Genomic DNA, 26,771 nt, shown 5'->3' with positions numbered 1-26,771 from the left:
TGAGCACTGCGCCTGGCCTGAAATAGTTTTATACCTATCAAAAAAATTGCACAAATAATAGAGTGCCTATATTCTTCACCCCATTTCCTTTAATGTTAATGTTTTCAAAACTGAAGAGCTATGATCAAAACTAAGAAATTATCACTGATACAATTCTTTTATCTAAGCTGTGCCTTATTCACATTTGACTGGTTTTTCCACTATTGGTCAACTTCTACTTTTAGTGAGTTTTTGAATACGTGAATGAATGGGGGATGACAGAGTATAAGAAAATAACCCATTCGGGGCTGGGCGTGATGACTCATGCCTGTAATCCCAGCACTTTGGGAGGCCAAGGCGGTCAGATCACGAGGTCAGGAGTTTGAGACCAGCCTGGCTGATATGGTGAAAGCCCATCTCTACTAAAAATACAAAAATTAGCCAGGCATGGTGGCATGCATCTGTGGTACCAGCTACTCAGGAGGCTGATGCAGAAGAATTGCTTGAACCCAGGAGGTGGAGGTTGCAGGGAGCCGAGATCGTGTTACTGCACTCCAGTCTGGGAGACAGAGCAAGACTCCATCTAAAAAAAAAAAAAAAAAGAAGAAGAAAAGAAAATAACATTGGGAACAGTGAAAACAGAGAAATACATGAATACATATGGAAAGTGAATAGTCAGAAGACTTTTAATATTTTATTTAATACTTTGTCCTCCCACTATAATTGTATGTCTGAAGTGTTAACTAGATACTCTTCCCTTTATTGTCTTTATTGATGACAGGCATATCTGTTACTTTTACAGGAAAATTATCATAAATCTCTCTGACAAAAGGGTTACATTAATTCATTAAAAGAGCTAAATACATTTAAAGCTGTTTCTAAGAGACCATGAACAAAATAAAAATTGTACTATCAATTTCTAAAACTATAATTTAACAAAATAAAATATTACTTGATGTTTAAAAGTCTATATATGGGTTTAAGTCCACTTCTAATAAATTATGGTGAGATTCTCAGGCATATTGCTTAAAAAAGTTTGTTAATTACCCATTTTTTTCAATATATTTTTATTAAAGATTTTGAGTAACGAATCCCTTTACCCATGATAGAGACAATACCACCCCATTCATCCCAGAGTTAAGGAGAAGGGAGACGTTGTTTTGTACTGTCGTAGCAGCAGGGCTCTGTGGAGTTCCAGATGTGGAAGGGGGTTGTACCTTGTAGATACACAGCTTCTTCTCTGATTTTGTCTTATTGCACCTGGGAATACTTAGGCACTTCACAGCCACAGTGTTGTTCTCTGTGGGGATTTCTACTCACTAAATGGTAATTTACTTTTACTTCCTTATTTCTCTGGCATTTTGACAACTTTTCAATGACAGGAATATATTTATAAGATATTTTCATAGTATGAGCATAGCCACCTCAGAATTGTACTAAGGAGTGAATGGTACCCCTTCTTTAGTTATTGTTACCCTTGAATGAAATAAAACTTCATTGAAATAAATAAGTGAAATAAAACAATAGCCTTGAATGAAAGAAAACTTCTAGAATTTTTACTAAATACATGATTTTAAGCAGGCCTTTGAAGAGTTTTTTTTAAACTTTATTTTTTCTGCTTCATTTAATTATCGGAATTATGGAGTTTAAAATATAACAGCTTTATGGAGATATAATTCATATACTATACAACTCACCCATTTAAAGCATACAATTCAGTGGCTTTTTGTATACTTCACAGGTTTTGCAACCTTACTATGGTCAATTTTAGAACATTTTCATCACCCCATAAAGAAACCTTTTACGTATTTGTGGTCATTCCCTATTCCTGCCTCCTCCCAGCCTCTGGCTAATCTACTTTGTTTTTTTTTTTTTTTTTTTTGGAGACAGAGTCTAGCTCTGTCGCCCAGGCTGGAGTGCAGTGGCGCGATCTCAGCTCACTGCAACTCCGCCTCCCGGGTTTACGCCATTCTCCTGCCTCAGCCTCCCGAGTAGCTGGGACTACAGGCGCCCGCCACCTCGCCCGGCTAGTTTTTTGTATTTTTTAGTAGAGACGGGGTTTCACCGTGTAGCTCAGGATGGTCTCGATCTCCTGACCTCGTGATCCGCCCGTCTCGGCCTCCCAAAGTGCTGGGAGTACAGGCTTGAGCCACCGCGCCCGGCCTCTACTTTCTATCTCTATGGATTTGTCTGTTCTAGATAGTTCACATAAATGGAATTATATAATATGCAGCCTTTTGTGACTGCATTCTCTCATTTAGCATAATATTTGTTAAAGTGCTTTGGTGTATTAGTATAATAATTTATTTCTTTTTTGTTGCCTAAAATATCTCACCGTGTGGCTAGTCCACACTTGATTTATCTGTTATCATTTGATGGACATTTGGGTTATTTCTATTCTTAGGCTATTGTGAATAATGCTGCTATAAAAATTTGTGTCTAAGCTTTTTGTGAGGACACATGCTTTAATTTTTTTTTTTTTTTTTACCGAAGTTGGAGTCTTGCTGTGTCCCCTAGGTTGGAGTGCAGTGGTGCAGTCTTGGCCCACTGCAACCTCTGTCTCCCAGGTTCAAGCCTTAGCCTCCTGAGTAGTTGGGATTACAGGTATGCACCACCACACCCGGCTAATTTTTGTAATTTTAGAGGAGATGGAGTTTCACCATGTTGGCCAGACTGGTCTCCAACTCCTGACCTCGTGATCCACCTGCCTCAGCCTCCCAAAGTGCTGGGATTACAGGCATGAGCCAATGCTCCCGGCCCATGCTTTCATTTTCTTGGGTATATACCTACTAGTGAAATTGCTGGGTCATATGGTAACTCTATATTTAACTTTTTGAGGAACTGCCAGACTGTTTATCATAGTGACTACCGCATTTCACAGTCCCACCAATAGTACATGATGGCTCCAGTTCTTCACATCCTTGTTGACACTGTTATTATCTCTCTTTTTTTATGGTAGTCATGTAGTCATCCTTGTGACTGTGAAGTAGTATTTCATTGTGGTTTTAATTTACATTTCTCTGACAACTAATGATGTTGAATGTCTTTTCATGTGCCCATTCATCATTTTGTATCTATGTTCTTTGGAGAATGTGTCCTTAAAACCTCTGCCCATTTAACTTCAACTTTTAGTTTTTTATGTGTTTTTTTGTTTTTTTGAGACAGAGTCTTGCTCTGTTACCCAGGCTGGAGTGCAGTAGTGGAATCTCAGCTCACTGCAACATCCACCTCCCGGGTTCAAGCAATCTTTTTGCCTCAGTGTCCCTAGTAGCTGGGACCACAGGTGTGCACCGCTGTGTCTGGCTAAGTTTTGTATTTATTGTAGAGACGCAGACTTGCTTTTTTTGCCTAGGCTGGTTTCAAACTCCTGAGCTCTAGGAATCTTCTGGCTTTGGCCTCCCAAAGTGCTGGGATTACAGGTGTGAACCATTGCACCTGACCTACCCATTTAAAAAAAAAATGGATTATTTGTCTTTCTATTGTTGAGTTGTAAACTCATTGTGTTTTCATTTGCATTTCTCTGGTGTCTAATGATGTTAAGCATCTTTACATGTGTTTAGTGACCATTTGTATATTTTCTTTGGAGAAATGTCTATTGAGATCTTTTGCCCATATTTAAATTAGGTCACTTTTCTTGTTATTTTTGCGTTCTAAGTGTTCTTTAAAAATTCTAGGCTGGGTGTGATTGCTCATGCTTTTAATCCCAGCACTTTGGGAGGCCCAGGCCAGTGGATCGCTTGAGTCCAGGAGTTAAAGACCAGCTTGGGCAACGTGGCGAGACCTTGTCTCTACATAAATTAACTGGTTGTGGTAGTGTGTGCCTGTGGTCCCCGTTACATGGGAGGCTGAGATAGGAGAATTGCATGAGCCCAGGAAGTGGAAGTTGCAGTGAGCTGAGATTACACCATTGGATTTCGGCCTGGGTGAGGGAGCAAGACTCTTTCTCAAAAAAAAAAAAAATAAATAAATAAAAGAAAAGGAAATTCTGTACAAATTTCTTACGAAGTACATAATTTGCTAAAGTTTCTCTTATTCTTTGGGTTGTCCTTTCACTTTCTTGGTAGTGTCCTTTGAAACACATGGTTTTAATTTCAATTATGTCCTATTTATCTATTTTTTCTTTTGTTGCTACTGTTTTTGATGTCATATCAAAGAATTATTGCCAAATCCAAGATTGTAAAGATTCATGTGTATATTTTCTGCTATTACATAGTTGTAGCTCTTATGTTTCAATTTTTGATCCATTTAGAGTCAATTTTTGTATGTACTACAAGGAGGGGATCCAACTTTATTATTTTCACCATTTTTTGTAAAGACTCTTACAACTGAATTGTGTTGGCATGCTTGTCAAAAAGTAATTGGATGTAAATGTGAGAATTTTTATTGTTTATATGTCTGCCTTCCAACAGTACTGTGCTGCCTTTATTACAGTAACTTTGTAATAAGTTTTGAAATTAGAAGTTATGAGTCCTCTAACTTTGTCTTTTTCTAGATTGGCTATTCTTTGTTTATGGTATTTCCATATGAATTTTTAGGATCAGATTTTATTTCTGCAAAAAAGGCATCTAGGATTTTGGTAGGTAGAATTGCCTTGAACATGCAGAGGAGTTTGGGAAGCATTGCCATATTAACAATATTAAATCTTCTGCTCCATGACTTTTGGTTTATTTTTGTCTTAATTTCTTTCAACAATATTTTATTATTTTAAAAGTATAAATTTGTACTTCTTTTGTTAAATTTATTTCTAAGTGTTTTATTCTTTTTGATTCTATTGTAAATTGAATTGTTTTATTTCATTTTTTCTATGTTTATTGCTACTGTATAGAATACAGCTGATGTTTGTATATTGGCTTTTATCTTGCAATCTTGCTTAATTCGATTACTAGTTCTAAGAGTTTTTTAGTGGATTCCTTAGGACTTTTGATACATAAGACTGGGTCATCTGAAAATTGAGATAGTTTTACTTCTTTCTTTGCAATCTAAATTCATTTTATTTCTTTTTGTACCCTAACTGCACTGGCTAAAACTTTGAATTGAAGCGGTTAGAGTGGACATCCTTGTCTTATTCTATTAAAAAAAAATTATTTAAAAATTTTTTTTCTTTTTATATTTATATATTATATTTATATATATTTAAAAAAATATATAGGTGGGGGTCTCACTATGTTGTGCAGTCTGGGCTTTAACTCCTGAGCTTAAGTGATCTTCCCTTCAGTCTCCCAAAGTGTGGGATTACAGGAATGTGCCGTCGTGCCTGGCCTCTTATCTTGTTCTTGATTTTAGGGGAAAGCATTCAGTTCTTTACCTTCAAGTGTGATCTGGGTTATGATTTTTTAATAGATGCCCTTTATCAGGTTGAGAAGCTTCATTGTTTTTTTTTTTTACCTTTTTAAAAAATCGATATATAGTAGGTGTACATGTTTTCAGGGTTCATGTGATCATTCCATACATTAATATAATCAGATCAGGGCTGTTGATATACCCATCATCACCTTAAATATTTACCATTTCTCTATTCTAGGAACATTCAAATTATTCCCTGTGAATTATTTTGAAATGTACAGCCTTTTGATGTTAGCTATAGTCACCCTACTGATCTACTGAATAACAATTCTTATTTCTTCCATCTAAGTGTATGTTTGTACCCACTAATCAACCTCTCTTCATCTCTCCTCCCCCTACCCTTCCCAGTCTCTAGTAACCACCACTCTGCTCTCTATCTTCATGAGATCTACTTTGTTAGCTTCCGCATCTGGGTCAGAATATGTGATATTTGTCTTTCTGTGCTTGGCTTCTTTCACTTAACATAATGTCCTCCAGTTACATCCGTATTGTTGCAAATGACAGGAATTTATTCTTTGTCCAGCTAATTTTTTATGGCTGAATAATATTCCTCTCTCTCTCTATATATCTATATCTATCTATCTATCTATCTATCTATCTATCTATCTATCTATCTATCTATCTATCTATCTATCTATCTCATTGCAGTTGTTTTTGAAACAGGGTCTCAATCTTTTGCCCAGACTGGAATGCAGTGGCATGATCATAGCTCATTCCAGGCTGGAACTCCTGCACTCAAGTGATCTTTGCACCTCAGACTCCCAAGTAGCTGGTACTAGAAGTGTGTGTCACCATGCCCAACTAATTTTTGTGTTTTTTGGTAGAGACAGCATCTTACTCTGTCACCCAGGCTGATCTTGAACTCGTGGCCTTAAGTGATCCTCCTGCTTGGCCTCCAAAGTATTGGGATTTATAGGCATGAGCCACTGTACATGAACACATTTTCTTTATCCATTCATCCATTGATGGACATTTGGGTTGATTCCATATTTCCGCTGTTGTCAGTAGTGCTGCAATAAACATGGGAATGCACTTACCTCTTCGTTATTGATTTTCTTCTTTCTTGGATATCTACTCAGTTGTGGAATTGCTGGGTCATATGGTATTATTATTATTATTATTTTTTTGAGATGGAGTCTCGCTGTGTTACCCATGCTGGAGTGCAGTGGTGCGATATCAGCTCACTGCAGCCTCCGCCTCCCGGGTTCAAGCAATTCTCTTGCCTCAGCCTCATGAGTAGCTGGGATTACATGTATGTGCCACCACACCTGGCTAATTTTTGTATTTTCAGTAGAAATGGGGTTTCACCGTATTGGACAGGTTGGTCTCGAAATCCTGACCTCAGGCGATCCACCCACCGTGGCCTCCCAAAGTGATGAGATTACAGGTGTGAGCCACCGTGCCCAGCCTTTAGTGTAGCTTTTATTGAAAAAAAAAAAAAAAATCCACGTATAAGTGGATCCAGGCAGTTCAGAACTTTGTTGTTCAAGGGTCTATGTAATTTTGAACTTGTCTTTCGCTTTTAAGACATTAAATAATTTTAAATTCTAATGACAAATTTAATTTAAATATATTGATTTAAGGCATTACATTACAACTTTTGACAATAATAATAATAATAGTAGACTGCCAGACATTTCCAAGTTTCATGGCAATATCGTCCTTGAAATTGTATTGAAAAGCAGGGAAAAAATAAGTTTAGCTACTCTACAGTCTCAGTTACTTGCTTTAAACATAATTTTGCAAAACAGTACTTTTCAAAACAATTAACATGGTTTATGATGGGCTACAAAAAAGGACAAATTAACTTCTGAAAATGACTCAACAGAAGCTAGAATTAATTAATAAGGAGGTAATTGAATGACTGCATCAACCAGATGAAATGTGAAATGTGAATTTTTTTAGGTATTCTGTGCCATTTAAGGCTTATCAGAATTAAAAGTAGTGACAAGTAGAAACTGTCTGATATATCAATGATTAATAACAATGTTGATGATAATTTTGATAGGTGATTTTTATTTTGTGTCAAGTACTGTTCTAACATGTTTACATATGGGCCAAGAATTGGATTGTCAAATCAGACTGACGTGAAGTGGAGATGTTAATCAATGTTAAGCATTCCTTATAATTTCAAGAATACAAGCAATCAAAAGGCTCAGGAAAAGCAGAGACAGGTCCAGGACATTGAGAGAGGCCCCCAGATCCTTTCTTACTGCAATAGACAAAACTCTGCATCCCAGAGCAGTAGATGAGGTCCTTAATGAAATATATGAGTTATTAGCAGGGAGTGTTACAGGCTGTGAAACATCTCCATTTTATACCCAGATAGTTGCAAAGCTCATGTCCTGTGCCCCAAGCTCCATGTCCCATAAATCTGTAGATTCTCAGTTTGTTTATCATAGTAATCCTAATCCAGGGGCAGTCTGCTAAAAGCTTTTTATGGGTAAGTAGTCTTTTTTAAAATTATTATGCAAACACTGTTAGTATTTTTGCCAGCTATTGGCATGCTTATAAGGAGGTTTGACCAGATTTTTTACTTTCTATTTTTTTTTTTTTGTGAGAGAGGAGAAAAACACTGCTTTAACTCTTTCTCCCCAATAAATTAATCCATTTAAATTCAATTAATTTCTTTTAGTATAAACAAGATAAAATATATCAAGAAAGATTTTAAAACATTTGAAACATCAGATCGGTTTCTAAAAAATCTTTTATTTTTAGTTTGGTTTAGTTAGGTTAGTAGGCATGGGGGAGAGAAATATGCTGAGAATTATATAATAAATATAAATATTTTCCTATTACCAACAGATACTCATAATAGCAATTTATTTTATTAACTTTTTTGTGTGTATGTGTCTGCACATTTCATAGACAATTTTTTTTTCTATTTCACATTAGAAGATTTGAGAAATCATATAATTCTTTTAATGTTTAATTATTTCTTCTTTCTCAACCCAACCTTCAAATCAGGATGGAGATCCAGTTCGCCCAGGAGTAGCCATGACTGATCTTGCCACTGGCCTGTATGCATATGGAGCTATTATGGCTGGATTGATACAAAAATACAAAACCGGGAAGGGACTGTTCATTGATTGTAACCTACTGTCATCCCAGGTAACAATCCAAATAACATTTCAGATAATGTTATAAAAACTGTGTCTGGGTTATACCTTTTCAGATCAAATTCTGTGGTCACATGCACAAAAACAATACAAAAACCAACACAACAACAACAAAAACTGTTTTGTTTTGATGTACTTTCTCTCTCTCTCTCTGTCTTTCTTTCTTTCTTTTTGACGGAATTTCGCTCTTGTTGCCCAGGCTGGACTGCAATGGCGTGATCTCGGCTCACTGCAACCTCCACCTCCTGGGTTCAAACAGTTCTCCTGCCTCAGCCTCCTGAGTAGCTGGGGTTACAGGCATGTGCCACCACGCTCAGCTAATTTCATATTTTTAGTAGAGATGGGGTTTCTCCATGTTGGTCAGGCTGGTCTCGAACTCCTGACCTCATGTGATTCACCCACCTTGGCCTCCCAAAGTGCTGGGATTACAGGCATGAGCCACTGTGCCCGGCTCATGTACTTGTTTTCATATTAAAATACACGGACCATGAAGATTTTGTTGTAATGTAGACATCATTGTTGAACTCAAATTTTCCAGGCTGTTTTTACTAGAATGTGTCTGTTGCTTCTTGTAAGACAAGAGATGTAGGTGCTTCATATGTACCCTATAACTTCTTTTGACTTGTTTCTTCACCTTTTATGTGCCATGAACCCCTTTGGTAGTTTGGTGAAGTCTGGTCTTTTCCTTGCAATTGTGTTTTTGAACACATAAAATGAGGTACTTAGGATTGCAAAAGAAGCCAGTTATATTGAAATATATTCAATGGAAAAATCAATTTTCCATTATTAAAAATATAATATTTTCTAACACATTAAGCCACAATATCTAATAGTGGGTATAACACTATTACAGTTTTGAAGTTGTGTTGAGGATAAATGCTATTTCATGGTATCTGTAGTAATTGTAATATGATACAATTGTAATATGATAATATTTATTCGTGATCAAGTCATAGGTACCACTAATACTCTTGTGGTTTGTCACCTACATTTATAATAGAAGAAAATGCTAAATTTTAGTTAGAGGTTGATGAAAATAAAGATATACTTTTGTTTTCACTCGAGTTGATGAACTCCCAGAAATCTGTTTATAGACCCTAAATAATGAATTCCTGGTTTCCATACTTATCAGTTATGTTGTGCTAAATACTAAACTACGGGAATAAAAGGGTTAACTGACTGTCAAAATGACATTTTGCCTTCTTTTCACTGGATCAGACCCAGATGCTGTACCATATGTGGAAGTTGATTCTGAATAGATAATTTTTCCGTGATAGAAAAGGAAAATATCTGATTTGTGCATGGAGACATTTTACTGTGGGAAAAACTACTTTCTAGACATAGAGACCCCAGTTGGGAATTTCAGATTTAAAAGGCATACATGGGAAAATAGTAAACTTGGAACACTGCTTTGGATATTTTTTCTCTTAAGCAAAATTAAGGAGGTATATAGAAATAAAAAACATCAATATAGTTGAAATTGAAATACTACGTATGGGTTTTTACATAACGGTAGCTTCGAGTCACAGTCAGAATTTTAATGTTTCTATGAAAAGGTGAAAGAACTCTGTTCAAATGAATGGTTTCACTAATTAATAAAGAACTACAGATGTTAATTATGGGAGGGTGTAGAAAGTCTTTTCTTCCCCTAATTCTAAGCTGTAAGGAACCTGAGGTAGGGTAAGCAACTGAATAAAAGTTGCACATCCAATAAGTTTGGAAGCCATGAAGGTTTCATGGGTGTGTAACCTGTGCAGTCATGGGTAGCCCTGGGCTTAGTTAAATGTTCTGCTGTCACTATCTTGAATTTGTTAATAACTTCCACAGGAGGCCCTACAGTTTTTATTTACACGAGGACTCACAGATTATGTAGCAGGTCATGAAGTTGGGACTCTACTTATGTCTCCTGATTTTTACCTAGACTGCTTTACTCTAATGTGTAAAGAGTATTGTATTGCTTAGATGAGTATTGTAGAGTTTAATTCGCTTCTAGCATCTAACTAGTGGTTCACCATGTGAAGGTGTGTATTTCCCTGGGAGTAAGGGTGGGGAAGGTGGAATCACCACAGGGCCCCTTCAAAGTGAGGGCAAACTCATGCATATACATACAGGTATACAGTCAATCATTTCTGGGGTGTGTATATGTGTGTGCGTGTCTGTGTCTATTTTTATTGTCCATGTTTCTCCCTGAGACTGTAAATTCTATGACGGCTGGGACAGTGTTTTTGCTTACAATGGTATCCTCAATGCCCAGCCCAGCCTTTGTCAAAGATTGTTTTTTCCAATTCTTAGAGATCAGTGTGAGAACTACTGTTACCAATGGGAATGTCTCGTAACCCTTAGGTTTGCCAGGGAAGATGAGAAAAGATGGTAAACCATTAGAATTACGATAAGTACTCAATAAACAGCTAATGATGAGATTATTTGTTTTTGGCAAACACAGTAGCAGTGATTTGGCTTGTTGTACTACAGTTAACTCAGATTGCTAAAATTAGTGTATTTCAGTCACATTAACTATCTTTCTTTTTTTCTTTTTCTGTAACCTAAGCTGGAGTGCAGTGATGTGATCTCAGTTCACTGCAATCTACGACTCCCAGGTTCAAGCGCTTCTTGTGCCTTAGCCTCCTGAGTAACGGGGACTACAGGCGCGTGTCAAAACTCCTGGCTAATTTTTTTTTTTTTTTTGGTAGAGATGGGGTTTCACCATGTTGGCCAGGCTGGTCTTGAACTCCTGACCTCGTCACCTGCCTTGGCTTCCCAAAGTGCTGGGATTATAGTTGTGAGCCACTGCACCCAGCCAGAGCCACTGTGCTGAGCAAGAGTTCTGTTTCTTTATCCATAAATTCTAATAGGTTATGGTCTTTTAAGGCAAAGAATATGTCTCTTCATAGACTTGCTACAGCTGCCCCATTCAGAATAGCTTCTGGACTGTGAGTAGTGGTTAGAGAACTTCAAAAGGCAGTTGTAACAGATAATTTATTCTACAGCTTACCTGAAGTGCAAGGCAATACGTGGTAAGAACTTTTTCACTCTCTGGATTCACTGCATCCTGAGCTCTGTTTTTCTCTGTTTGCCTCTGCTTTATTTCTTGTCTCTGTCCTCCCTTTCTTCTCATGTGCCCTTCTCTAGCTTGGGCTCTCTTTTCTCTTCTTTGTCTCTCTCCTCTTTCTTTACTTTCCTGTTTTCCTTTCTCCTCTATGCTGTTGACCTTCTTCCCTCTCCCTCCCTTTTATCCATCCTTCCTTATGTGGAACTAAGGTTGTAGCAGTTTTGGTTTCAGATCTTGCTTTTTTTTTTTTTTTTTTAAGGAGATACGGTCTCGTGCTTTTGTCTAGGTTGGAATGCAGTGGTGTGATGATAGCTCACTGCAACCTCGAACTCCTGGACTCAAACAATCTTCCTTCCTCAGCCTCCCTAGTAGTTGGGACTATAGGCGTATGACATTATGCCTGGCTAATTTTTATATATATATATATTTTTTAGAGATTGGGGGGTCTGACTGTGTTGTCCAGGCTAGTCTCGAACTCTTGGCCTTAAGGGATCTTCCTGCCTTGGCCTCTCAACATGCTGGTATTACAGATGTGAGTCACTGCATCCAGCCAGATCTTACATTCTTATACCATATTATTCCGAAAAGTTTCAGAATCTTACAGTAGTTCCTATGAGAGAAAAAGGAAGTTCCCTTTCCTAAAAGTCCCAGAAAGCAAGAACATAATTTCACTGGTTTAAGTGACCATTCCTAAACTGGTAAGTGGGGCCTGAAAGATAGAACACACTGAGTGGCTTAAGCGATTCCCGATACTAGAGATGGGGTTAACTCCACCCAAACCGTATGGCTGAGACTGGGGGACAGGTGATTCCTCCAAAGAATGGTATGGTTATTTTTTGGCCAGAAGAGAGTGAAATGGATGCTGGGGAAGCAATCCACAAATATTTACTCTCCTAATGTAGAGGGTTGTTTTTAGGATCTAATGCAATAAAGGATGTGAAAAATACTTTGTAAATCAGAAAGTATGATGATGACAAGCATTAATTTTATTCGGTTATTGAAAAAATAATTCAGTGTTAGTAATGTGCTGAGATTAAAAAGTTGACTAATAACATAATTTTATCATAATTATTATAACTTTTCATAATAGATAAACCTTGACTGACTTCAATTTGTCTTTCAATTTAAGATAACACTTATAAATTCTAGATCCAAAAACCAACCACAACATGGTTAAAATCTGCTTTATGTAAATAAGGAGTGCTATTTCTAGGTACTTTTTAAAAAGCATAACAGGAAACTTCACCTTTTTTTAAATTAAAAAAAGTATTCTTTTTTTGGATATAAATGTTCACCTGCATTAAGGAGATAACATTTGAACTTAATTTCAGCTGCCTGGAAAATGAATACAATTTCATGCAGTAGTAAAAAACACAGTTTTCTACTCATTTTGATTATATTATATAGAATGACGAATGATTGTAACATTGAACGTTAGTTGCTAAAAATGAAATTGTTTTACTCCTCCTAAAAGAGATCTAGTGTAAAAAAGACAATTTACACCCAATTGGAATAGTAGCTGATTATTAACTCAGAAACGATTGCCTCAGCCACAACAAAACCATTTCAAGTAGTTCATTGTAGAGACATGACAATTGCCAGGATGTGGTTTGTAGTGGGCACCACATTTTTTATAGTTTTAAGGCTATAACTTTTTAACCCTTTTCAAAAATTCTTTTGATTTTTTTTTTAGTCTGAATATGATTTAAATTTGTCTAGTCAAGACAGCTAACATCAGCATCTAAACAGTGTTCTCTAGATGATATTGGTAAATAACAAGGAAGTGGGTTAGGATGTGGTTCTACTTATTCTATTGCTCTATTCTTCTGTTGTGGCTTACAGAAATATCTTTTGGAAGTTTTAATATCCTTCCTGTACTTAATTGCAACCAAGTTCCCTTAATTACTACTACAATGAGTTAGTTTTTTTAGCACCATATTATTTTCACATATAGAATGTTTTGTCACTTTTGACGTCACTATCCTTTACTCACATATGTACATTGATCATATTATATGAACATATTCAAGTGGATACAATTTTAATTCTTATCATTTTGACTGATAAACTTTTGAATCTCAAATAAGTATAGTAATCTAAAATTCATTGTTTTGTGTCCTTAGATATACCTGTGTTTCTAGGTTTTTAAAACAACTCTATAGCTTTTTTAAAATAATTTTATTGAGGTATATATTACATATCATAAATATTACAACTTAATGATTTTAGTAAGTTTAGTGAGTTATGTAACCATCACTATTAATAGATCAGGTTTTCATAAGTACCCGTATTGTTACTTCTGGTGCAGGTCTTGCCTATGAGGCTAGAATGGACAAGTTTTGACTGGGGAGAGGTCTGGGACTAGGCTGACTTAGAAGAAGGGGCCCATTATGACTTCTCTGGGCCCTGGGAACTTTTGCCTTTGTGGGTCCTTTTCTTCATAAAAATATTGAAAATTATATTCTATAACTGCATTGGTATAACGATGAGGATAATTCATTATTCTGCATTTATTATTATTACACTTTTTTTTCTGATTTTAAATGAAATGAAAATTGCAACATTTTTGTGTATCCCTAAAGTATTGTGGGTCTTAAGCATTGTGCCTACTGTGCCTAATTGATAGATCAGCTCTAGAAGAATTTCCTTGAGAAAAGCCTGTGAATGTACAAATCTATGAGGAAAGCAGTTGTGTATCCAGGAAGGAAGTAGAGCTAAAAGCTGAGATTGTGTTGAAGCATGAGTATAGGAGGAAAAAGTAAAGAGGCAGCACAGTCTATGACTAAGGAAATTAAGAGAACTCCTCAAAGGGAGTTTTGTTTTTTCTTCCTTTGAGGGAGAAGGAAAAATAGAAGGTTATAGCAGAAAGTTCGGTATGATACTAGCTGTGGGCTTGTAATATGTAGTTTTTATTGTGTTGAGGTACATTCCTTCTATACCTAATTTATTGTAGTTTTTATCATGAGAAGATGTTGAATATTGCTAAATGCTTTTTCTGTATTCCCTGAGACAATAATATAATTTTTATCTTTCATTCTGTTAATGAATCCAAAGCAGTCTCAGGTAAAAAACACAAAGCTGGAGGTGTCATACTTCTTGATTTCAAAATATACAAAGCTATTATAATCAAAACAGCATGCTGTTGGCATAAAGACAGACAGATAGACCAAAGGAACAGCACAGAAAGCTCAGAAATAAATACACACAGTTATGGTCAATTGATTTTTTGTTTGTTTGTTTGTTTTTGTTGTTTTTTGCAGACAGGGTGTCAATCTGTCACCCAGGCTGTCCAGTTTAGCAGCACAATCTCACTGCAACCTCTGCCTCCCAGGTTCAAATGACTCTCCTGCCTCAGCCTCCCAAGTAGCTGGGATTGTAGGCACGAACCGCCATGCCCAGCTACTTTTCGTATTTTTAGTAGAGACAGGGTTTCACCATGCTGGCCAGGCTGTTCTTGAACTCCTGACCTCAAGAGTGCTGGGATTACAGGCACGAGCCACCCCACCCAGCCTGAATATCCAGTTTTACCAATACAATTTATTGGCGAGGCTGTACTTTCCCTATTGTGTATTGTGGCACCTTTGTCAAAGATCAATTGACTGGCCAGGCGCAGTGGCTCATGCATGTAATCCCAGCACTTTGGGAGGCTAAGGTGGGGGAATCATTTGAGGTCAGAAGTTTGAGAGCAGCCTGGCCAACCTAGTGAAACTCTATCTCTACTAAAAGTAAAAAAATTAGCCGATCGTGGTGGCATGTGCCTGTAGTCCCAGCTACTTGGGAGACTGAGGCAGAAGAATCTCTTGAACCTGGGACGTGGAGGTTGCAGTGAGCTGAGGTTGTGCCAGTGCACTCCAGTCTGGGTGACAGAGCTAGACTCTGTCTCAAAAATACCAAAACAAACAAACAAACAAACAAAAAAACAAACTGGATATTCAGATGCAGAAGAATGAGGTTGGACTGTTATCTTACGCTATATACAAAAATCAACTTAAAATGGATTAAAAGGGCCAGTGCAGTGGCCTGTAATCCCAGCATGCAGGAGTATCACTTGAGGCCAGGAGTTTGGGACCAGCCTGGCCAATAATAATGAGACCCTATCTGTACAAAAAAATATAAAAATTACCCGGGCGTGGTTGTGAGCATCTGCAATCCCACCTACTTGGGAGGCTGAGGTAGGAGAATTGCTTGAGCCCAGGAATTAGAGGTTACATAGAATTATGAGCGTGCTGCTGAACTCCAGCCTGGGCGACAGAGTGAGACCCTGTCTCTAAATGTAAATAAATAGATAATATGGATTAGAGACTGAAACATAAGACCTAAACTGTTAGACTACGAGAATAAAACATAGGGAAATAGCTTCTTGACATTTTTTTTTGGTGAAGATATTTGGATATGAGCCCAAAAAGCACAGGCAATGAAAGCAAAACTAGACAAATGAGATTGCATCAAACTAAACAGTTTCTGCACAGCAAAGGAAACAATCAACAGAGTGAAGAGACAACTTACAGAATGGGAGAAAATTTTTGCAAACCATATATCTGATAAGGGGTTATTATCCAAAATATATAAGGAACCCAAACAGTTCAATAGCAAGGAAAACAAATAACCCCATTAAAAATTGGGCAAATGACCTGAATAGACATTTCTTTCTTTCTTTTTTTTTTGAGATGGAGTCTTGCTCTGTCACCCAGGCCGGTGTGCAGTGGTGCCATCTCAGCTCAGTGCAACCTCCGCCTCCCGGGTTCAAGAAATTCTTCTGCCTCAGCCTCCAAAGTAGCTGGGATTATAGCTGTGGGACACCATGCCCAGCTAATTTTTGTATTTTTGGTAGAGACGGGGTTTCATCATGTTGACCAGGCTGGTCTTAAACTCTTGACCTCAGGTGATCCACCCGCCTTGGCCTTCCAAAATGCTGGGATTGTAGGCGTGAGCCACTGCCCCTGGCCAGACATTTCTTGAAACAAGACATACAAGTGGCCAACAAGTATTTGAAAAAATGCCCAACACCATGAATTATCAGGGAAAATGCAAAATAAAACCACAACCTCAAACTTGTTAGAATTGCTATTATCAGCAAGACAGATAATAACAAGTGTTGGCGAGAGTGTGGAGAAAAAGGAACACTTACACACTATTAGTGGGAATGTAAATTAGTATAGCCATTATGGAAAGCAGTATGGGGGTTCCTTAAAAGAATTAAAAATAGAACTATCATATGATCTAACAATCCCACTTCTGAGAATATATCAAAGGTGAGAAAATCAGTATGCTGAATAAATATATGCATTCCCATGTTCACTGCAGCATTGGAATCAATCTAAATGTAAATCATCAGATGAATAGATAAAGAAATGTGTTATATATACACAATGTAATATGGTTTAGTCTTAAAAATGAAGAAAATCCTATCATTTGCAACAAGACATATGAACCTGCAGGACTAAGTGATGTAAGTCAGGCACAGAAAGAAAAATATCACATGGTCTTATATATATGTGGAATCTGAAAAAGTTGAAGTCATAGAGGCAGAGACTAGAATGGTGGTTGCCAGGGACTGGGGGTTGGAGGTAGGGGCAGGGGGAGGTGATGGTCAAAGAGGGCAAAGTTTCAGTTAGATGAGATGAATAAGTTCTGGAGATCTATTGTACAGCAAGGTGACTAGAGTTAATAATAATGTGTACTTTAAATTTCCTAAGAGATTAGATCTTAAATGTTCTTATCATAAAAACACAAATATATGAGGTGATGAAGGACAGACATGGTGGTTTATGCCTGTAATCCTAGTGCTTTGGGAGGCTGAGGAGGATGGATCACTTGAGATCAGGAGTTCGAGACCAGCCTGGCCAACCTGGTGAAACCCCATCTCTACTAAAAATACAAAAATTAGCCAGTTGTGGTGGTGGGCACCTGTAATCCCAGCTACTCTGGAGGCTGAGGCAGGAGAATTGCTTGAACCTGGGAGACAGCAGTTGCATTGAGCCGAGATTGCACCACTGCACTCCAGCCTAGATAACAGAGCAAGACTCCATCTCCAAAAAAAAAAAGAGGAGATGCGTATGTTAACTAGCTTGATTTAATCATCTCACAGTGTATTCATAGATCGAAACATTATATGTACTATCAATATTTATAATTTTATTTTCAATTAAATCAAAAATCATCAATTTAAAACGCTGAAAAAAAAGGATCTGTTATTAAGATGAGTAATTCGGAAGTTAAACCAAAAAAGGAAAAATCAGATTATTTCCAAAGAAAGCTCTAAAGAATTTTTGATGCTCTATCATTTTATGTTGCTGTAATGCTATTGGTTAGGTTAAATGCAAATTGACTTCAATACAAAATATGGTTTGTTATCTTCTTGAGGAAAACTGAGTGAAATGTAAGTGAATTGGGAACATGCTCTGGTTTTGTATACTGAAGTCATTAGTTATATTCGTGGGCATTGCATATTTTTATATGATATGAACTAAAAAGGAAAGTCAGGTCTTCAACTTGTAATAATTGATAATTACTAGTGGGAGGGTACCCCAAAGGAGAAAAGAATACAATGGGGAGACATATTTTTATGATGATGTAACTTAATTTTCTTATTAGATGCTTAAAAACACTTTGGAGCTTTCAAATGTTGTAAAACAATAGAAAAATAGTTGAATTCAAGACATAAAAGAAATAGGAATAGAAAGATCTATTGATGTTAACATGTATTTCCTGAATCTAGATTTCGTCCTTGCAGAACCTAGTAGAATCATAAATTTAATGGACTATTCCTAAAGCTATGTTTAATGATATCGGAATCATCTATATTGTCTACTTTTAGAGTTAGAACAATTTGTTTTTGTTACTAAGTTAATTAATTTCACCTTTATCTTTGCATTTTCTCAGGTCAGGGAATTTTTTATTTTATTTACTTACTTATTTATTTTCTTGTGTGAGGGGCAGGTTGCCATCATGTCCTTGTTTATTGGCTAATCAATGGTCACTATTTACCCATCTTAATTTATGGACCATGTCTGTAAACTAGATCATGTCTCTTTGGTCCCAACTATTATGGCATCATTGTAGCTAAATGATAAATAAACCACTTGCATCAAGCATCGTGGTTTCATTAGGCCCACGTGGATAATCCAGGATAATCTCCCATCTCAAGATATTTAATTTAATCACATCTGTGATGTTCCCCTTACCATGTAAGGTGGCATATTCGTAGGTTCTGGGAATAAGGACATTGACATCTTTTGGAGACTATTTTCAGCCTACCACGGGTGGTAATATGGAAGGAGGAAAGAGTAGACATAGTAGTGGTTAAACATTGTAGAACATGTCAAGCTTTCTCCTGCTTCAGGCCTTTACATTTATTGTTTGGTGTGACTGACTGAAAGCCTTCTCCTAGCAGTTGTGATTGGTACTAAATCTGGCCATTTCTTCATACTCCTGTGAAGAATAAACATTGGGTGTGACATTTCAAATAATAACCCTATGTCCTTTAGTTAGTAGGTCCATTCAAAGTAAGGAATCAGTAACAGGCTGTTTTTTGTTTGTTTGGTTGGTTGGGAAAGAGGGACTTTCTTGGAAGGACATTGGGCCAAGCCTGTAGAGCAGGAGTTGACTACTAGTGCTGTTTTGGTGGAATGGTAGTAGAAGCAACACAAGACTGCAGACAGCTTTAATCTTTCTGTCACTTGGACCCTGACTGGAGGGTGGTATTGATAAGGTTGACATGACTTCTGGAAAAGAGTGCTGTGATTATTATCCTTGTCTGCCAAGGTGCAACACTGGGAGGGTGCTGTAAGTTTGCTGATCTTGGCATAGGTGCTGCATTACATAGGTTGTTTATATTCTCTAAAGCTGAATTATTGTGATCAGCGTTGAGCAATAGAACTTAATGTGATGATCATATGTTTAATTTTTTTTAATCTTACAACCTTGCTGGGCTCATTATTTAGTTCTAAGAGTATTTTAGTGGGTTCCGTAGGATTTTTCCTGTGTGAGATTACATCATCTGCAAAATAAGATAGTTTTGCTTTTTTCCTTTCCAATCTGAGTGCACTGTATTTCTTTTTCTTGCCTGATTGCCCTGGACAGAATTGTAGTACAATGTTGAATGGAAATGGCAAGAGCAGGCATCCTTTTCTTGTTTTTTATCTCAAGGGAAAACATTTCAGTCTTTCACCATTATGTATGATGTTAGCTGTGTTTTTTTCCTTGATACTCTTTTTAATTTTTTTTTTTAAGTCAAGGTCTCTGGCACCCAGGCTGGAATGCAGTGGCATGATCATGGCTCACTGCAGTCTTGAACTCCCAGGCTCAAGCAATCCCCCACCTCAGCCCCCTGAGTATCTGGGGGATATGCCATCATGCTCAGCTAAATTTTTTTGAATTTTAGTAGAGATGGGCTCTCACTATGTTGCCCATGCTGGTCTCAAACTCCTGAGCTCAAGTGATCCTCCTATCTTGGCCTTCCAAAGTGCTGGGATTACAGGCATGAGCCATAGTGCCTGGCCTTCCTTGATACTCTTTAACAGGTCAAGGAAATACCCTGTTCCTAGTTTACTGACTGTTTTTATCATGAAAGAGTGTTGAATTTTGGCAAATGCTATTTCTGTGACTGCTGACGTGATGATTTGTTTTGTGTCACTTATCCTATTTATATGTTATTTGGTTATTGATTGATTAACAATTGACATTGATTTTTGTATATTGAACCAATCTTTCAACCCTTGGAAAATTTTCAATTGGTCAAGTTGTATGATCCTTTGTATATATTGCTGTATTCAGTATGCTAGTATGTTGCTGAGGATTCTTAGGTTTATATTCATAAGGGATATTGGTTTTTATGGTCTGTAGTTTTCTTATGATGTTTTTGTTAGTTTTTGGTGTCTGAGTAACATTTGCTTCATAGAAAGAGTTGAAAAGTATTCCCTCCTCTCCTGGCTTTTAGAAGAGTTTGTGAAGAATTAGTACTAATTTTTCTTTTATTGTTTGGTAGAATTCATTAGTGAAGCTGAAAAAAAAAAAAGAAAAGAAAGCCTGGGTTTTTCCCCCACTAAACTTTAAACTCATTATGCTGACTTTTGTGTTTGCCAGGCTGCTAGTATTTAGTTTCTGATGAGGCTGTTGGTTCTCAAGCCTGGTAGAAGTGGATTTTAATATGGCAAGTTCAGACATCACAAAGCTGGCTGGTCTTAGTAAAATTCAGGTTTTTTTTTTTTTTTTCCTTGGATAAAAACTCATCAGTTATTGCAAGGCTTTAGTTAATTTCAAGAGTTTTCAAAAATTTGATTTTGAGAATTTTTGCCAGTGTTCTTGTTGCTTTTATGGCAGAAGACTTTATTTCATCTTTTTTGAGTGTGCTTATTCCCCACATCTGTAATTTAAAATTCCCTATTAGCCCTGTTAAAAAAATAAAGAGGAACAGATGAGATTAATTTTGATTATATATTTTATTCAACCAAATATGTCCAAAATATTTTCCTTTCAAAATGTAAAATTTGTTTAAAATTAATCATTAGATATTTTACTTTTTTCTCATATGATGTCTTTCAAGTTTTATATGTAGTTGTACATTTACAGCACATCTTAATTTGGAATATTGCCATCAAAGTCTCAATAGCCACATGTGGGCAGTAGCTATTGTAATGGCTAGAATAGTCTTAGAACACAGAAGAATGGGCTGATGCTTTGAAATTTCAGTCTTTTCTTTCTTCCTTCCCCACTCATGTTGAAAGTGAAAAATAATGTTTAACCACTACTATGTCTACTCTTTCCTCCTTCCGTATTACCACCTGTGGTGAACTGAAAATAGTCTCCGAAGATGTCCACGTCCTTATCCCCAGAACCTATGAGTATGTCACCTTACATGGTAAAGGGAACATCATAGATGTGATTAAATTAAAGATCTTGAGATGGGAGATTATCCTGAATTATCCGTGTGGGCCTAATGAAACTAAAAAAAAGGGGTTCTTGTAAGACAGAAGTGAGAGTATCAGAGTCATTACAATAGTCTCTCCTTACCTGTGGGGAATACATTTTAAGATCCCCACTGGATGCGTGAAACCATGGTTAGTACCAAGCCCTATAAATACTGTGTTTTTTTCCTATACATGCAAAATTATGAATAAATTAGGCACAATAAGAGATGAACAATATGGTAAAATAGAGCAGTCGTAACAATATACTGTAATAAAAGTTATGTGAATGTGGTCTGTCTCAATATATCATTACAATAGGTACTGTACTCACCTATTTCTAGATTGCAGTTGAAAATTTGAAAGTGAAACCAGAAATTAGAGGGGACTACTATAGTTTGAGGTGTGATAATGGTAGCAAGAAGTTGAGGTGATTTGATGAATGAGATCACACATCTAACGAATGCAGTCAGACTCTAGAAGCTTAAAGAGGCAAGGAAACAGATTCTCACTTGAGAGCCTCCAGAAGGAACCAGCTTTGTCGACACCTTGATGTTATCCCATGTGGAGTGGTTTCAGACTTCTGACCTCCAGGATTATAAAATATTAAATTTGTCCTGTTAGAAGCCAAATTTAATGTTTAGGGACAATTGTTACAGCAGCAACGGGACAATTTGTTACAGCAGCAACGGGAAACCAGTTCACCACCTTAGCAGGTGGAGGTGGCTACAGACAGTTTTGGTTTTATATACCATTGTGTTGTTACTATTAAAGAACATACATTCTGTACAAATGAAAGTCTATATCAGTTCTGATTTAAGCTTTCATTGCTGATGGAGTGGTATTCATTTTTAATTTCAGTGATTTTTGTATTTTAGGTGGATTTTCATAGGGACAGGGGATTAACACATTGTTGAGACAATTGTAAGAAATTTCAGCCTAGCTCTATAGTCTGTATTTTTTAAATTTCTAAGAACACTGTCTTCTTGGTGGGATAGTTATTTTCAGTTCAATCAATTCTTCCTGAAACTGAACCACACTTATAGGATAGACAATAATTCAGATGCATTTTGAGGTTTTCTTTAAAGTAAGCTGTAGACACTTAAAGCATGATTTGAAATCATGCAAGTCATTAAGTCCTTTATGAAATGATGATTTCCTTTTCACCAGACAGCTCTGCAGTTCTTTTATATCTTTGATTCTGTTGAACTCAAGCCAGGTCACAATAGTAAAATGAGTACATTCTCCTATTGCCTTCTGCTAAGTCTATAGGCCAAGTTTGATTTTGAAATTTGTACTTCATTAAGTAAAGACATGCTTTTAAAATTCTGTGACTGTGGTTTCTGGTGCAGTACAGTCAGATATGTTTTGTCAGGTTTAGTAATGCACTATCTTATCTTGTAAGCCCCTGAGGGAAAATCAGGGTGCATCCATCTTTCAGTCTTTTAACTACAGAAGCTCTTGACTTGAGATATCAGCTCAATGAATCTGAAATTTAGTTTATTCTGATACACATTCTACTTCTGTATTTTCTAACTGTCCTCAAGCTATTGCAGATTGATATGTAACAGCATGAAAAGAAAACATATTGGTCACTTCATCATATTATTTAATGAAACCGATTTAGAAGATAGGTTCAGAACTGTATTTAGAGTATAAGTTTTCTGTCAATGGAGGCTGGAATTAATGAGTCGCATTTTTGTTTTGTTTAAAAGTGTTGAAAACTTTTTTTTAATTGTATGTAGTCATATTTGGTAATAAGAATTTTCTGTGTTTAAACCATACTTAAGATTTTTATGGCAGCTTGTTAGGTCTTGTTGTTGTCACTATGAAAAAGTGAGTATTAACCATTTTGTCGTTGTTGTTACTGCTAAAAGTCTCAATTTGAGTGTGCTTTGATACTCAGGAGGACTCAACTTGGTATCTAAGCTGTACCTTGGTCCTTTACAACACCAGTGCTTAAAGTTGGCTGCCCATTGAAATCACCTGTGGAGTTTGCAGAACTTCTGCTGCCTATTTCCCATCCCCAGAGATTCTAATTTAACTGGTGTAGGGCATGGCCTGTGTACTGAGGTTTTAAAACTCTCTCCAGATGATTCTGATGTGCAGCAAAATTTGAAAACTGCTGTCCCACAGAATACTTCATGAACTTACGATATATAAAAGTACCAGTGAGCTTTTTGAAAAAACGATTCCTGGGCCTCACACGCAAGCATTGAAATCCACTCAGTCTGGGGCAGGATTCAGGAATCTGCATTTTGGAGCAGCACCCCAGATAACTCTGATGCAGTAGACCTGGGGGTTACAATTTAAAAAGAAAGTGCGTTTTAGGGTAAACCTGCAAGGGATGTCTCTTATATAGAGAGGCTTCTTGGGTGGTTCCACTAATATTATCATTTGATACTCCTAAAATTAAATGGCATGTTAGTTCCCCAAATAATTTTTAATCAAAACTGAAGTTGTAGCAACTTTCTTGACTGGTCTGGGGGATAGTTCTATACTTAATGTCTTTGCTCTACAGGCCACCTCAGGACAGGGGACTAGAAGAACATACAGTGATTTAGAAAGAACTTTTTTTGTTTTTTTGAGATGGAGTCTCACTCGGTCACTCAGACGGAAGTGCAATGGCGCAATCTTGGTTCACTGTAACCTCCGCCTCCTGGGTTCAAGCAGTTCTACTGCTTCAGCCTTAGTAGCTGGGATTACAGGCACGTACTATGGCACCTGGCTATTTTTTGTAATTTTAGTAAAGACGGGGTTTCACCATGCTGGCCAGGCTGGTGTTGCCTACTCCTGACCTCAGGTGATCTGCCTGCCTCAGCCTCCCAAAGGGCTGGGATTACAGGCATGAGCCACTGCGTCCACCCTAGACAGAACTTTAAGACTTGATGACTGTGTGGACACAATGACCACAACTGAGGCAACAAGGATATGGACTAAGTGCATAACAGCAGCTTACCTTTGTAACTGGTAGGAGTGTTCAGGAGCTCTTCATGTGAAGCCCTTGTCCTGAGGAAGCAGCAGCAGAGAGGGACATTCCAGTGGCCATAGACATGAACCTCAAGTTAGACTCCACTGGTCACAGTTTACATACCAGTCTTTTAAATCATATTCACTTCCCATAGATGCATAATTATGATGATGATGATAATTTGAGATGGAGTTTTGCTCTGTCACCCAGGCTGGAGTGCAGTGGTGTGATCTTGGCTCACCACAACCTCTGCTTCCCAGGTTCAAGCGATTCTCCTGCCTCTGCCTCCCAAGTAGCTGGGATCACAGGCACCCACCACCACGCCCGGCCAGTTTTTGTATTTTTAGTAGAGACAGGGTTTCACCATGTTGGTCAGGCTGGTCTCAGCCTCCTGACCTCCGGTGATCCACACCCCTCAGCCTCCCAAAGTACTGGGATTACAGGCGTGAGCCACGGTGCCTGGCCCTGTGGATGCATTGTTAATCATGGCACTTTAAAAAATGAAAATTTAAAAGTTAACTTAGCTGTCAGTTGGAAAATATGCTGTGCAAAATGCTTAGATTCTGAAGTACTGTGGTGAAGGGCATTTGTTAAATTAACCAGAAGCTGTGTTTTATTAGTGTATGTGCAAATCATTTACACAAATGATTGAAATGTGTAAGAGATATGTAGAAAATAGAGACAAAGTCTTATCTTTCAGTGTTTCTTCATTATGACTGTAAAAGTATGGAGCATAGTACTTTTTTCACATCTTTAACAAAAGAAATCCATATTAGAAAAAATTCCAAAATGATACAAATTTATAATTTAATAAGTAAATTGTTTTTTGCAATTCCACTCCTTAGTGATAACTAGTATTAAAAGTTTTGGGGGCGTACAGCCAAGGTGGCCAAATAGGAACAACTCCAGCCTCCAGCTCCCAGAGTGAGCGACACAGAAGATGGGCAATTTCTGCATTTTCAACTGAGGTACCGGGTTCATCTCACTGGGGCATGTCGGACCATTGGCACTGGTCCACGGGTGCAGCCTGACCGGCGAGAGCTGAAGCAGGGCGGGGCATCGCCTCACCTGGGAAGTGCAAGGGGGAAGGGAATTCCTTTTTCTAGCCAAAGGAAATTGAGACACACAACACCTGGAAAATTGGGTAACTCCCACCCTAATACTGTGCTTTACCAAGGGTCTTAGCAAACAGCACACCAGGAGATTATATCCCACACCTGGCCCAGAGGGTCCGACGCCCACGGAGCCTCCCTCATTGCTAGCACAGCAGTCTGAGATCTAACTGCAAGGCAGCCGCGAGGCTTGGGGAGGGGCGCCCGCCATTGCTGAGGCTTAAGTAGGAAAACAAAGCTGCCGGGAAGCTCAAATTGGGTGGAGCCCACCACAGCTCAAGGAGGCTGGTCTGCTTCTGTAGACTCCTACACTGGGGACAGGGCATAGCTAAACAAAAAGCAGCAGAAACCTTGGCAGAGGTAAATGCCCCTGTCTGACAGCTTTGAAGAGAGCAGTGGATCTGCCAGCACGGAGGTTGAGATGGGAGAACGGACAGACTGCCTGCTCAAGTGGGTCCCTGACCCCTGAGTAGCCTAACTGGGAGACATCCCTCTGCTAGGTGCAGACCGACACCTCACACCTCGCAAGGCCAGGTACACTCCTGAGATGAAGCTTCCAGAGCAAGAATTAGACAGCAAGACTCGCTGTTCAGCAATATTCTATCTTCTGCAGCCTCTGCTGCTGATACCCGGGCAAACAGGGTCTGGACTGAACCTCAAGCAAACTCCAACAGACCTACAGCTGAGGGTCCTGACTGTTAGAAGGAAAACTAACAAACAGAAAGGACACCCACACCAAAACCCTATCAGTACATCACCATCATCAAAGACCAAAGGCAGATAAAACCACAAAGATGGGGAAAAAGCAGTTCAGAAAAGCTAGAAATTCAAAAAATCAGAGTGCATCCCCCCCTCCAAAGGAACGCAGCTCATCGCCAGCAACGGAACAAAGCTGGACGGAGAATGACTTTGACGAATTGAGAGAAGAAGGCTTCAGTCGATCAAACTTCTCAGAGCTAAAGGAAGAACTACGTAACCAGTGCGAAGAAACTAAAAACCTTGAAAAAAGAATGGATGAATGGATAACTAGAAAAATCAATGCAGAGAAGACCTTAAAAGAACGGATAGAGATGAAAACTATAACACGAGAACTACGTGACAAATGGACAAGCTTCAGTAACCGACTAGATCATCTGGAAGAAAGAGTATCAGCGATTGAAGGTCAAATGAATGTGAAATGAAGCGAGAAGAGAAGTGTAGAGAAAAAGGAGTAAAAAGAAATGAACAAAGCCTCCAAGAAATATGGGATTATGTGAAAAGACCAAATCTACGTCTGATTGGTGTGCCTGAAAG

The 26,771-nt window shown here is 37.8% G+C and overlaps 1 protein-coding gene across 1 annotated transcript in view; it reads left to right on the top strand.

Annotated features, from left to right (window-relative positions):
* Positions 1–26,771, top strand: part of SUGCT (succinyl-CoA:glutarate-CoA transferase) — a 700,241-nt gene that overhangs the window by 81,821 nt on the left and 591,649 nt on the right. Inside the window, 1 exon segment of the mRNA XM_011944524.1 lies at positions 8,290–8,433. Within this exon segment, the coding sequence (XP_011799914.1) occupies positions 8,290–8,433 (144 nt within the window).

This window comes from Colobus angolensis, unplaced genomic scaffold (genome assembly GCF_000951035.1).
Source record: "Colobus angolensis palliatus isolate OR3802 unplaced genomic scaffold, Cang.pa_1.0 Scaffold232, whole genome shotgun sequence".
NCBI lineage: Eukaryota > Metazoa > Chordata > Mammalia > Primates > Cercopithecidae > Colobus > Colobus angolensis.
The sequence above is the reverse complement of the archived record's forward strand: the minus strand, read 5'-3'. Positions and strand labels throughout refer to the sequence as shown.